Genomic DNA, 15,155 nt, shown 5'->3' with positions numbered 1-15,155 from the left:
TTGCTATTGTTATATCATAACTGTTATTGATATTATTATAATTTTTGTTATATAATTGGTGTATTTAATAGGGAAGATGGAGTAGGGAATATAAGCATTTGCTTCTGACTACCCCTTTTCGAACATATGTAATATTATTTTGTTATTGAGTTATTGTTTTTATTTTAATGTTCGAATAAAGTTTTCATTCATTCATTAGGGACGAAATAGAACAAAAGTTACAAATGTAACTACGGTTCTATTAATCCCCTACGGCTCCCAGGGCATCTTGTCACTCTGAATTCTCAAGTTCATGCGAAAAAAATTCTGAAGGTAGCGCACCTGTGCTGAGACTGGAATTTTTTTCTTATTGAGACCGATGCGATTGAGTGAATTCTTGGTAAGCACTTTTCGAACTACTCATGCATGAAAGTGAAATTTCATGCTTGAAGCACTGCTTTTGATGGTTGTACGGAACTCATAGAATTATAGTTACACTTGTAACTTTCATTTTACAGCTTCAGACCTAAAGAAAAACAGCTAACATCCATCTGAGAAGTCGTCCAACTTCAGTTAGGACAGAAAGTACCACCAAATGCAAGAAAGGAAGTCCCTAAATTGTGCTTATTAGTAAGAGATTGAAAATGATTAGTCCTCAAAGAGGATATTCTATACCAGGGGTCAGTACCCTTCTAGACCCAAAAAGCTATACAGTAACTGCAAAGTCTTTGGATTTTTTTTGTTTTTTTTAAAGAGTCTTACAAAATATTTTAATACAAAATTCAACAAAACTGATTAACCTACTCTTCAGACAAAAGCGAATTTTGTAGCGCATTTTATTTCTCTGTGAGACGTTAGATGATTTGATAACATTGATAAAATAAGAATTATGCCAGAACCTGTGTCCCATAACAATTATACCACTTAAAACTTGTCTCCATCCCAGTTTGTATTTAATGGTTTCAAAACGAGGTACAAGCAGAGTGCTTTTGTAAATATGTCACAAAAAACTGCAAGCGTAGTTCATGGATGTATTTCCCTTCAATGCAGCTGGCTTGCATGAGAGAGGGGAGCGTGCCGTGTGTGCAAAGCTTTGCTTAACCCAATAGGTTACCCAAACAAATTGTTCTGTGTGGTTGGCTAACATTTTTGGTTATTTACACTGTACAATTGTTTTGAGGATTTTTATCATAAAGTGCCTCAACCGTTAACATTCGTTATTTAATTAACTTCCATATAAAGGATTCTTTGGTGATATACAGCCAAAACGGTATCTGTTCGTGACACCTTTACTGTAAACTGTAGGTAAGACCGTGCTCTTTAGAAACTGGACAAAAATAGTTCACATTATCAGAGTGAATTCAGCTATACACACACACACCAAACTCGACACTGAGCTTATCAGAATTAAAACGCTTGAGGATATTTGTATGAATAGCATTTTATCCCCCAGTCATATGTACTCATTAAAAGAGCTAAGGTTCCGAACCTCTGTTCTATACCGTTTAAGACAAGATGGTGCAGAAACACTTTCAACTCATCTTATCCCCAAAGTTAAGGTCCTTAGTTCCTTAAAAGTTTATGTAGCAACATGTGACATAAGAGTATCAAAAGGACACTAGATTGAGTGAGGAAATTGTTTTACTGTCCTATATCATCAATTGGAAGTCAAGACTTGCACTGGTTGAATTTTACATCAAACTATCAGAAAAAGCAGCTAAGCTTTTGAATATTTTTGTTACTCGACCAGTCCAGTTAGTGTGCATACTTTCTTACTCTAGAGCTGGACTCGAGTAACTCTTATAACACACTAGTGATCACTGATCATTTCACTAAATATACCTTACTCCGAACTAAAAAGCATGTGCAGTTGCCAAGTGCCTCTAGGAAAATACCATTTCACATTGTGTTTTTTCTGAAAACCTCAATAGTAAATGAGGCCCAGACTTCGAATCCCGCGCAATAAGAGCGCTTTGCAGGTATTAAAAAGATTCAAACCACACCATATCACATGGGCAGTAACGCAGCTGAACGCTTTAACGTGATGGGCACTCTGGAGAAAAACTAAATGATACACTGTGGTGAGCCTGGATTCACTTATATCCCCTGGGGAGTATCATTAACGCCCCCGAATGACAAAACATCAGGCAATAATGCGAACACTTGTAGTGTCTTTAGAAAAAAAATGTTTTTTTTTTTTAAATGGCTTTGATACAAATGATTTGTGAGCCAATTGTAAAAATAATGCTTATGCTCTATACAATCTTACAGCTTTGGATGAGCTGTGGAGAATACAAAAACATTTTAAAAAGAAAAAAATACAATACCCGCCCATTCATTTTAAGCTTTCAATTACCATTAGAAAAAGCAAAGAAACATTTTTTTAGGGGTACTAAGCACATACATTTATGTACCCAAACATATTTTAATTATTTGATAACTGATTATGCCTTGAAATGGCTCACCTGTCAACAGCATCCATAAAAGTTCCCATATGTCCGACACGTCTTTCCTGCAGTACTGTCTAGCCCAATCCAAATAGCACTTAATTATATGTTATATGTCACGTATCAAGAAATACATGGCATGCATTTCAGGATAAGGACAATGGAAGTTGTGCTGATTTCATCCCAAAATTTACAGCGAAAGTTTTGTACGTCATCGCAGCATGAAATGAAACGGACCAATTGCGAGCGGTTTGGCATATGGCATCTTTGCACGAGCACATTTTTATTAGGGATCCAAAGGAGGGCAAGTCACAGCGCTTCACATATTTAACACTCAGTTCAAATTCTGTCCCCATTGCCTCATCATGAGCCTGAACAAAAGCAGGAACATACTCCCCCCTGAAATGGCACATGTTCCAACAAGCGCCAGGCATCGTATAAATGTGGCATGACCCCCCCTGGCAAAAATTGTCCCCGACACGTCATAACATTGACTCAGGAGTAGATTTACTGGTGCCAAACCGGTCTTAAACGGTAGGTTTAATTACATGCGGTAAATTATGTTCTCACGGCATGGGGTGCTTTTAATCGTATAAACACGCAAAATAGTCATAAGCAGTTTCCGTTATTATCAGTCAAACAGCAACAATCAGTTGAGTCTTTGTGAATTACAGTTCAGGGAGGCCGGGCATAGCAAATTTACCAGCAAAAGCTTCAACCTCTGCCCTGATCACATTCACACGCTGCTGAAAAATTTCTTCCTCAGCTAAAGCCAGGATAAACTCTTTCAGCGTAGCCTTGGGAGCCAGACTTCTTTGCACTTCCAAAGTCAGCTCAATGCCTGGAGAGAAAGAAAAGTAATCATAATTATTGTAGGTTTTAACAAGGAAATTGCGCTACAATTAGACAATTTTTAATTAATTCGTGCATTTATTTCACTTTTATCAAGTGCCAAAACCAGAGGTGATGGCACAGCTTCAAGCAACAGCTACTTTCAGTAAAGAAATGCTGAAATAAGTAGCGGAAACAAATGCATTGCCCAGAAAAAAAGAAGCTATATCAACGCAAAATCAATCTAAATTTCACAGAAATGAGTGTGTAAATAAAATACATTTAAGCCAAATAGCAATGTGTGTCTCGAACAGAAAAGCAAAAGAGGCTGCATTTTGAAATAATGTGACCTTATTTATCAGAGCGGTTGCCACTCAACTTGGGAAACATTTCATACATAAGCTTAAAGTAAACAATATTCACAGGGCACAAGTTTGCAATAGCATTTGTTAAGTAAATTAATATTATAATTAATGTGAAGCAATATGACAGCTTTGGTGGTTGAGCTGCACATTTCTAACCTCGGTGGAGGAAGTCTGCCACCTTCCTGAAGTCATCTTCCACAAAGCCTCTGGAGGTCAGAGCCGGTGAGCCAAATCTCAGTCCGCTAGGGCGCAAAGCACTCTTGTCCCCTTCATAAAAAAAAAAGTCAAACTGTACTATATAGGGAATACCATGTGGATTTAGGAAAAAAAGGGCGGGCGGAAAGAAATAGCATATCCTTCAATACTTGACTACAAACTAAAACATACCTGGACAAGTGTTCTTATTACAGGCAATAGCACAGGCTTCCAGAACCTTTTCAGCTCGTCCTCCATCAGTTGCTTTGTTGCGCAGGTCCAATAGGATCAGATGATTGTCAGAACCACCTCAAAATGCAAATAAGAAATTTGACGTTGAGAGGCTTCTGGATTACAGGCGACACTAAAGTCTGGTAAAACCTCACATTCGTAAAGTTGGAGTTATGTGGTGATTGGGACATGAAAGTATGTGCTGGATTTGTTATAAAAGAAAATCATAATCCTCAGTGGAGTTGAGTGACACCTACCTGTGACAATCTTGTAACCGTGCTTAATCAGGGCAGTGGACAAAGCTTTGCAGTTGAGAAGAACTTGCTTCTGGTAGGCTTTGAATTCTGGTGTCATGGCTTGTTTAAGCGCGACTGCAACACCTTGGTATATTAAAATAAAACAGAATTTTAAATTGCAGGAATTAAATGAGGGAAACTGACCAAATTAAACATGTGTTTTTTTCCATTTTAACTTCAAGTATGAGAGGCAAATGAATACAGACCCAATATTTAGCACATTTAGTACTGAATTACAGCAAACAGCAAAACATAACACAAGACTGAGTTTGACTTTAAGTGAAATGTTTGTAAAGAAGAATTACGGTATGTTTAGCTTGTTAGCCATCATGATCAGCCAACACAGACATAAGTATAATTCACTACAGTAACATTATATAATGGCCAAAGGAAGCATGAAAATTGTGGTTCTACTGTGATCTGCTGAGTTTGCCAACATCCATGTTTTTCTGATCCCTGTGCAATTAGATTAAAACAATGCCATCAAGAAGACAAACCGTCAAAACCACATATGTCACAGTTACACGGGCCACGTCAGGTCCACGAGAAGGTTTTCTACGGCCCAGAGACTATCTTGATCTATTATTGTAGAATACAAAAGGAATCGTTTTTTTTTTAAACTTGATGTTACTTCTCCTCGAGGTAGACGTTTTCTGCACTCTATTGTATCGTATTTCAATACAATTAGAGCTAAAAAAAAACATTCCATTACGTGAATGATAAAAAAACTATTATTTATTTCTTTCCTACCATTTTAAGAAAAAGCAATTCAGCCCAAATTTTCTAAAATAGAATCTATAGGCTACTGATGGTGCCTGAAAAATACCGGCATCTTTTATTTCGCGAGGATTTTTAGACTAACGAAATTTGTCTTTTGTGCCTGTTGAAAATGAAAGATTATGGATGGGCTGTAAGCAAATATTTATTTATCGAATCATATTGGAATATATGTGTTAAGTTTTTAGTTTTCTCAATTGGGTTCACCAGAATATGTCCGTCATTTTGAAAGGTTTCAACATTCAATCAGTCCAGCCCTTGACTTGTAGCCAAATATTTTACTTGGCTCTCTGTCTGATTGACACCCCTGGACTAAATTAATCAAAGGCTAACATGGAATTATGACAAATCTCGGCTTTTTAAGTTGAGACGATGACTTTAAAGTTGAAGACCTACCGAAATTTAACATAACCAGATGATAAAAAAATAAAATAAACGGTGGCGGACCTGCAATTGCATGGTTGTGCGGTCCACCCTGAAGACCTGGAAAGACGGCCTGATTGATTAAAGACTCGAGGTTGTACAAAGTCTCCTTTCCCTTGGCGTCCACGCTCCGCACACCTGAAGAGAACAAGAGAATGGAGCCGAATCTTTGACAACTCCAAGGATTTGAGGAAAAGATTTGAGAAAAGAGAGTTGACCTTTTCTGAAGAATATCAGTCCAGCTCTGCAGCCACGCAGTGTCTTGTGAGTGGTTGTGGAAACCACGTCACAGTGTTCAAAGGGTGACGGCACGACTCCGGCGGCCACTAGCCCACTGATGTGCGCCATGTCGCCCATCAGATAGGCGCCATTCTCATTCGCAATCTGCTTCATGCGGGCGTAGTCCAAATTACGGGAGTAGCAACTTGTTCCTGTGAAAGAATAGGAAATCTGAACTGAATATCTCATGCATAACAAATCCTCTGTATTGAAAAAAATATACAAATACGATTCATACATCTTTTTCATGGCCAAATTCAAGCACCTTTTAGAGACTTTCAAAGCCAATTTACCAATTTCTCCAGTACCTTTAAAATAATAAATCGGGTGGGAATCATTTTTTTGCAGAGCCGCAAATATCTCTAAAATTTACATCTTGTGTGTGCATTCATAAAGAGTCACGAATACATTTATTTTTGAGACAAAACTCTACTACTATAGTTGTTGGGTCAAAATGACAGTAATATGTAGCTTCTATTTTCATTCGCAGGAAGTTCTTTCTATTTCAATTCATCACTGGGAAACGCTACCTCAGTTTTTTTGCATGGCCCATAATAAGTGTCTATGATTGATCCGTAATCCTTAAACTAATACACATTTCATAGCGCCCCGTTTAAGTGTGGTATGCAACACCCCTCTTATAGGTTGAGCGCAAGAGTGTTCCCTTGCGCACGACCTATAGGGGGCGATGACGCTTAATAAGACAAAGCCATACGAACTAATGTGTGCTGCTGTTAGTTATAGTGCAGGAAGATTGTCAATGGCATAGGGAATCCACCAGAGTGCAGTGTCGGTGTCATTTTTAAGTAGACTTGTAGAGAAACATAGCAACAATTTCGAGCATTTTCCCCAAAATTCAAGCACTTTTTAAACCTAATAAACACAACTTTAAAATCCACGCATTTTAAGGTTTTATGCACCCACAAGCACCCTCTAAAAACAGACTGGGAAATCAGACCTAAAGTCAATGTTATGTGTAAGATGAATTGCCAATGCAATTGCTGCGAATACATTTGCTAGCCAACCTGCAATGATGAGTTTCGGACGGAAAAGGCGTGCATTCTCTTGCAGTCGATCATAGTCAATGTATTCTGTGTCGGGATTCACCTAAAACGAAAAAACTCTGACCAATGACTCGTCACCAACGGATATTCTATAATTGATTGATTAAACATTAATAAAGAATACTTACCTTCATGGCAAACATCCATTATAATGATAACCCAGAGTTGAACAACACTTACTCATCATTAACAAACAGTATTTGCTCACTTGTCACATTTTTTAATGTTTCATGACACGGTGAACATTGTTTTTCCATTCAATTACATTTTGTTTTAAGGAACATTGTGTATTATTTAGCACAAAGTCTTATTTTCGGTCGCACTACAAAATACAGCGACATCTAGGTGGTTAAATATTAGAGTGTCCCTTTAACAGTAACACAGGCACTTAACAAATGAATGTTCCATTAAAATATCTGAGCATCTTGAAAGAGAGCTGCCCAACAGTTAATAGTAAATAACTTGCTTTTGTGAAACTTCATGGGGCATCATGATGTCTTCATCTCAAATTACATTTGAAAAGGTGTGCATCACACTAAACTCACAACAGTGTTGTAAATGTCTGAATACTTCTCTATAAATGATTTTATTTTCCTAAGCAGTTTGCCATTATTAATATATATGCAATTATTCAGAATAGCGCAGGTTTGAAATTATATGTATTGACCCAAATAATGAGCTAGTACAGAGATAGGTGCTCACCTTGTACGGCATGGACTCAAAAAAGATAGATGTTGCAGAGATTTTTTTCTTTTCAGTCATGAATCCATGTGTCAGATGACCTCCATCAGGAAGGTCTAATCCCATGATTCTTCCATGAGGTTCCACAATGGCTGTGTAAACAGCAAAGTTGGCGGGAGAACCTACACGGAGAAGCATAGACATTTCATCTTACTCAGTTTGATATCCATGCATTCATCAGGTTTCTATACTGCATATCTTTAAAAAAATGAAAAGACCAAACATAACTTTATTAGACCCACATTGGTAAAATCCAAAGATTGCAGGAAAATAAAGAATATTTAGGACACAGATGAGATGCAGCATATTCTTTCTACATGCACGTGGTTGAATCTCAGAATGGTTGCAACCCAACAGCAAGAGGACACTAATAAATAATCTAGTATTTTCTTTCTACCAGCCTCCCTGTGTGGAGTTTGGATGTTCACTGGGGGCACTCTGGTTTCCTCCCACATTACAAAAACATGCATGGAGGATTGATTGGTGACTTAAAATTGTCCCTAGGTGTGGATGTGTGTGTGTGTGTGTGTGTGTGTGTGTGTGTATGTGTGCCCTGTGATCGGCTGGCAATCAGTCCAGGGGGTCCCCTGGCCACTGCCTGATGTCAAATGAGATGGGCTCCAGCACTGACCTGATCCTAGTATGGATAAGCGGTTTGGGAAATTAATGAATGGATATTAACAATGTTTTAAGATTGTTGAGGAGAGTTCATGCAACTTGCAAGCAAAAAATTACAGAAACTAAGCAGCAGACATGTGAACCACGTGGCAACTTAACCTGACAAATTTGAAACCATGTTCGAATTTTACCAGAATACGGCTGCACGTTCACGCCCCATTTCTCAGAGTCCAGGCCATACGCCTCCAACGCCCTTTTCTGGCATAGTCTCTCCAGTTCATCAACATGCTCAGTGCCACCATAATACCTGCAAAGAGAACATTGTGACAATGAAAGCTATTTTAATTTTTTTTAAAGCTGTGTTTTGTTGGTAAATACAATATTGTTTTTGATAAGTCATTTTGCAATAACTTTCATAATTGTCATACCTTTGTCCAGGATATCCTTCAGAGTACTTATTGTTCATGCAAGACCCTAGGGCCTCTAGAACAGCCCTACTAGTAAAGTTCTCTGAAGCAATCAGCTCCAACCCATAAGTCTGTCTATGCTTTTCCTTTTTAATGATGGAGAATACCTGAAACAGAAATTTCACACAAACTCAATGTGAGAAAAAAAAATTCCTGCAGTGGAATAGGGTTTACATGTAAATTTGAAGTCTAGAGGTAGGTGTTCCATAAACAAATCCAAAAAACGGGAGACCTTGCATAATCAATTTCTTAAATACACTTGCACAGTCTGATGCTTATAAATATTACAATAATGTTTTTGTGAGTGATGTTCTGTACAATATTTTGCTCTAGGTAGCTGAAAATGGTCATGCATCACGCCTGAACGGATGTGGTCCGGCATCTTTATGGATGCCGCATAGAATCTGCAAAATGACCAATTACATTTGTTGCATCTGTCTAGAAAGCTGCACTTGAAGGGAGGAGGGTGGTGTCCCAAGATCTTGGAGTGACAGCACAAACAATAATAAAAGACCTAACAACATTATTTTAATGATATTACTTTAGTATTATATTGATCACTCCAAAATACAGAAGAAAAAAAAGAAAAGAAAAAAAAAGCAGCACTATTTGTGTGGTTAAAAATAGACGGATAAAAAATAAAATAAAAAGACAATTCACTAACTAAGGGGTGTTTTCACAAAGATGACTTGAAGACCTAATTTATTTATGCAAAATACAAATTTAAAAATAATTTTTTGACACATGTACAACCAGAGAAGTACAAGTAGAACAAGTACAAGTGAGTTTTGTCTAGTATTTTTGTTTAATCTTTGCAAGTTGAATCAATTGAAGTTGCCCAAATTCCTGCCTGCCTTATGTAATTTAGTATCATTAAAGTCCTTATTCAGCGCCCGGAAGAAACGGAAAGCTTGCGGCGTGGGAGCAGTATGCATTAGGGATCACACTGAAGATGAAGTTTGTTTGCATTTGGTTGTGTAAAAAAATATTCAGTCACAATAGCAGAAAAAATAAACAAAAACAAAAAAATATATAGAAATACTAACCTCAGCATCGTTGACAGCCAGAGGTTCCAACATCATCTTGTTGTGTGAATCCCATGTCTCCTTGGTGACACTGTATCCATTTGTTAAAGACATAGTTGCTAATGTTGCAGGTGATTATCTAAACAAGATAAAATATTCCATGAATTATGCATGACTGTTTAAAAGGAATCGATAGCGAAATATGAAAATATTAACCATGGAAAAATTTGGATCTACATATTATGCAATATTTGACTTGACAAATAGAAGTATAACTGGGTCTTTGCAGGTATTTGTAATCATTAACAATTATTTATAAAGGGGTTAAAGTGTTATATTCTTTGATTTGAGACGAGTCGGCAAACCAGCATCTGACCTGAAGCATGTCAACGCCTGCATTGACCAGCTGGCAGAGATGTAAAGCTGCGTCGTTGCTGGACTAGTTTACAGGCTTGAGGCGTTGCAATCATGCACTTTCCGGACAAATTTCAACATGTTACCTAGTGTTCTCTTTTATTGATGTTTACTATGTTTGTGTACTGTGACTCAGTGCTAAATCTATTCCACCCTGGTCATCCTGGAAGGGGGATTACCACTTGTGAGGCCCCTTCTCAAGGTTTCTTTTTTCCTCACACTGAGGTTTTGAGTTTTTCCTTGCCCGCATGTTGGTTTAAGATCAGGCGATGATGTAATTGTAATCCTGTGCAGTCCTTTGAGACATTTTTTGTAATTAAGGGCTATACAAATAAATGTGACTTGACTATTTTTCCATCTCATTATTGATTAATCCACACCACTGAACATATTCTCTTTGCGTCATTTTTGGGGGAAAGTGGCTTTAGATTACTTTTTTATGATAAACCAACAGTAAACAATTGCAAGAAAGAACAAACTTGTAATTTGGTGTATTCGTTATTCAAAGGCAATAAAGTGAAGATATAAAGCTGCTGATTAAAGTTGATTGTTATAAAACACGATCGATTGTGTGAACTTTGGACCGTTGTTTTGGCATAACACGTACCAAGTTAAAAATTATTTTTGCGAATTTTCTCGTGTCTGGTAACTTTGAAACACTATGGGGCGGCGGGGTGGGGAGTTGATATAAAATACATTGAATAAACGTTAGACTACAAATAGCTAAATGTATTTATTGTGGACTGACATATAATACATAAATACAAAGAAAAACTAAGTTGTAATTATTAATATAGCCTCAAAAAAGAATAGTAAAAAGTTGTAATAGGTAGATTGAATGCCAAGCCATACATATGAACTAACTACAATGCTAAATTAAAATGCAATGTAAGGACAGTCATGTTAAAATACAGACGGGTAAGGTAAACAAACAAAAAGTTAAAACATAACAACAAGCAGGGACAAAGTTTAGTTCTCGAAATTGTCCCTCTCCAGGAGATTTAGACGAAGGCAAACTCACCCGCTCAGGCGACAAGAAGTGGCAAACGTTGTCGAAAACAAGACTGAAATCACGAGGCAGGACTAGGGTGGGGGGAAAATGGCAAGGAGGTGTAAAAGTCCGCCAATGTTTTAGACCAATCCAATGTGTGCTTCTTCTTTGTTTTTGTTCAGACTTGCAGTTTTATAAATTTAGGCGCCATCACTCGTGTGGTCATTACTGGGTACTGCATCTGCAGAGCCGCCAAGTTAACGGCCTTAAAATAACGTTTTTTAAAAGGTCCGCAGATCCCGTGACCACCTGGGTAGTAGTGGCAACACTTTCTGTGGCGTGTCTACTCTTGGGCAAGTACAGCCTGACAGTGCCCATCTTTCCAGGCCGTTTTGCTCTCCCACGTAAAAACAAGAACGTTGCCAGTCACGAGTCTATCTTTATCAAATGCACAGTGAGGGTGGAACTTTTAATAAACCCCAAACATTTTTGCACAGTACTGTTTTGAGTGCTTTTTTGGGATGTGTATCTGGAATATATCTATCTATCTACCTTGGTCATATCCCTCAAGAGGGGTGACCGACAGCAAGACACACGTAAAATTTTTTGGACCATGGCCAATCCAATTGCCCAAACAAGTTAGGAACCTAAGCACTTAAGTTGGTCATGCTTTCGTCCCTCCAGATGAAACGGGACACCAGAAAGCAGCCATGTCCCTCAGGTCAGGGTGACACAACACACAGGGATGTGATTTGACCAAAGTGAAATTATCTGAAAATTAGCGGGGGGGGGGGGGGGTGATTGCTAGCTGGGGGGGGGGGAAACCAGGTAGGACCAGGGCAGTAAAAAGTACAATAAGTATAGGCCCTACAGTAAAGTGTTGGTGTAATGTACACATGAAAATCTATTATTGTAATTGTTAAATATTTATGGCCATTTTTATTACGTTATAATATTTTCGAAAAAAATGGGAAAACTGTCAAATAAATTTGAAAAGTTTACCACCTACCTCAAAATTCACGACTCTATCAGCAACTGGTACAGGTTGTTGGGGTGGATCACGTCTCTTTATTACCGCTTCCGATTGTGATGTCAATAAGGGATGGAGGCCGTAAAGTTTTGGAGTTTTCGTTTGGGCACCGAAACTTCCAGCGATGGAATAATTTGTCGTTCTTGACTGGAGTTCTTTCACGTGTTTTTTGCTCTTTGCGTGACTTTCAAGAGCTTTGAAACCTCTCCCACCATAGTCGATGGTATCATGACACCAAATGCAAAGTGCTTTCCCGGCACGATCGATCTTCCGAATAAAGTCATTGAACAAATTCGTCACAGTCTTCTTTCCAACATTCGTAGATAATTCCTTCTCCAACCAGTCCCATCGAAACTTGTTTTTTACAATCTTATCAATTTCTTTAGCTCGCGGAGCATCTTTGCGTTCGATCACGGACATCTTTCTTTAAACACCCGGCAAAAACGTGTGAGAAATGAACAATGGCACACTCCTATAACAAGCGCGTTTATTGGTCAACACGAGACTTCAACCAATCGCAAGTACGTTTCATTTCAGTTACGGAAACACTCAAATGGCATGCTGTCGAGACGAAATCGTTTTTTTTTACCAATTAAAACACCGGAAATTTTAAAATTTTATTTTTGGAGATAAAAAAAGCGGAATTCCGCGAATTAGCGGAAAAATCACATCCCTGAACACACTCTTTTGTTCAACAGCAGGGCCCGACAGCTTTCACTGGTTTACCCCTGCTGCATCATACAGGTGGCCTGCTTATCCTTTACAACGCGCCCAAACACCTCACTATCCTTTTACAACAATCAGGAATGTATCAGGAATAGCTTTTTTTTTTTTTTTTTTAAATGAACGGTTTATTCTAGTATTTTGTGGTTAATTTGTTGTTGCACTGTAAAGTGGACGTTCTTAATAGACATTCTGTTGTGTTATGCAGGGATTCCCGTTTAAAGTTGCTTCGTATATTTTTCTAATAGGTTATAGTTCACGGTACAGTAAAACAAAGTTTGTTAAATAAAGTATTAAAAATTTGTATTTTTATTTTGTGCAGAATACAACAATTTTGTTAGTAATATCAGTGTCTGAAACTCATGACAAAAAGTTACCGGACACCAGGGCAGACAACTCTAAAAAGTGCCCGATTTTTCACAACTTGAACCCACAAAAAGACGACTCATCGCAAAAAAAAGCATTGTTGGAAAGTATTTGGGATTGATAATCAGAATATATATCTACTCATAACATTCATTGCATGAATATGACATCGCTGTTTTCCATCTGCCCTCAGTATGTACCTGTATTTCCTCATCTTCATTCATGCAATATTTGCGTTGCGTCGTCTGCTGCAAGCCACGCAACTCCTGTTTCCACGATGCTTTTAATGTACATTTACGTTTCGTAGTGTCGTACATTTTTATAGCTTCTTTTGGATATTTCTTTTAAATATTTTTTCTGGGGCTGAGGTTTTGGCTTGATTCCTAACCACTTATCCATTTTTCTTGTGTGTTTCTGTGCGTCTACTTTGGAAAATGATGTCCAAATGCATGCTCGGGAAAGTCCAGAAGCACGAAGTTATTCGATGCGGGCTTTTAATTTGATGCCGAGTATGCAAATTGCCAAACGAACCGAAATTCCAAAACCGAACGAAGATCTCGAAATCGGAATAAAGCAAGAAGAAAGAAAACAAACGAAAGAGTTTTTCTTTTTTTCTTGAAAAAGTTGTCAGCCACCCTGGCGGAGAAGTTTTGTGAGTAGCACGCCCGACGTAAAAGATGCACGCCCCGGACGTCCGGTGTTGTGCCCTTTTCCGACTCCTCTGCAGATTCCTCCCCCCCTCGCGTGAACGCGCATTCTGCTATTCTGCTGCGCTTCCAACAAAAGCGATCCTATTCTATATAAAACGCTTATTAAAACAATAAAGCGAGCTAATTATAACAATTGGGAGATCCTAGTCTATATAACGCGTTTATTTAAACAATAAAGCGCGATATAACGCGTTTATTTAAACAATAAAGCGCGAAGCGCGATCGTATTCTACAAATTGCGTTTGTCAACGCGGATGCAAAAGTCACCAATGTCAATGTACGCTTCCGACAAAAGCGATCGTATTCTGTATAATACGCTTTTTAAAAAAATAAAGTGAGCTAATTATAACAATTGGGAGATCCTAGTCTATATAATGCGTTTATTTAAACAATAAAGTACGATCGTATTCTACAAAATGCGTTTGTTAACGCGGATAAAAAAATCACCAACGTCAATGTACGCTATGATTTCCACAATCACAACTAATCGTACACAAATAATATTTATTTGATTTACTATAATATCCGTATGTAATGTCTTTTTCATTGTGAATGAAACCCTGGTTGCATTGGATCCCGCGGTGTAAACAAATTGTTGTTGTTTTATTTTTCATTTAAAATCGGACTTCCCTGTCTATACTGTTTGGAAAATAAGACACGCTTTAAACCTTATTATGCTCTTTGGTTTTGGGATCCAACTACAGAGGAATACCTCCACTTTGTGATGTGTTACTGATTAGGTGTTCGACAAATCTAGTTTGTTTTTTATTACTACTATTAATAATAATAATAATAGAAATATTATGAAAAACGTCTGAAAGTTTTCAAATTCACTGTGCTGACATATTGATGCCACAGAAGGTTACTCTAGAAGTTACAAGTCTGTATCTCCAACAGAGTCTGTTTTAGCAGGGGGGGGAGGATTTGGGCTGGCAAAATCCTCCCCCCTCCCTGCTATCCCCTGAATAAAAACTCCAAACGACCCCAAATTCACTGTGCTGACTTATTATTGCCACAGAAGGTTACTCTACAAGTTACAAGTCTGTATCTCCAACAGAGTCTGTTTTAGCAGGGGGGGGAGGATTTGGGCAGGCAAAATGCTCCTCCCCCCCCTGCTAACTCCTGAATAAAAACTCCAAACGACCCCAAATTCACTGTGCTGACTTATTAATGCCACAGAAGG

The 15,155-nt window shown here is 38.0% G+C and overlaps 1 protein-coding gene across 1 annotated transcript; it reads right to left on the bottom strand.

The window, feature by feature from the left end:
• Positions 1-2,666: 2,666 nt before the first annotated feature.
• shmt1 (serine hydroxymethyltransferase 1 (soluble)) lies at positions 2,667-11,342 on the bottom strand. Its single transcript, XM_088333174.1, has 12 exons — positions 11,174-11,342; positions 9,760-9,877; positions 8,675-8,820; positions 8,438-8,553; positions 7,590-7,750; positions 6,849-6,930; positions 5,763-5,975; positions 5,569-5,682; positions 4,306-4,428; positions 4,010-4,126; positions 3,779-3,889; positions 2,667-3,267 (listed from the first exon to the last, which is right to left on the bottom strand). Exons 2-12 carry the CDS (start codon positions 9,850-9,852, stop codon positions 3,095-3,097), a joined length of 1,449 nt encoding a protein of 482 aa, XP_088189300.1. The 5' UTR covers positions 9,853-9,877; positions 11,174-11,342; the 3' UTR covers positions 2,667-3,094.
• Between the last annotated feature and the right edge of the window lie 3,813 nt (positions 11,343-15,155).

Source organism: Urocampus carinirostris, chromosome 1 (assembly GCF_059441175.1).
Source record: "Urocampus carinirostris isolate Australia breed hairy pipefish chromosome 1, RoL_Ucar_1.0, whole genome shotgun sequence".
NCBI classification, from domain to species: domain Eukaryota; kingdom Metazoa; phylum Chordata; class Actinopteri; order Syngnathiformes; family Syngnathidae; genus Urocampus; species Urocampus carinirostris.
Note: the sequence above shows the minus strand (reverse complement) of the source record. Positions and strands in the feature narration are given on the sequence as shown.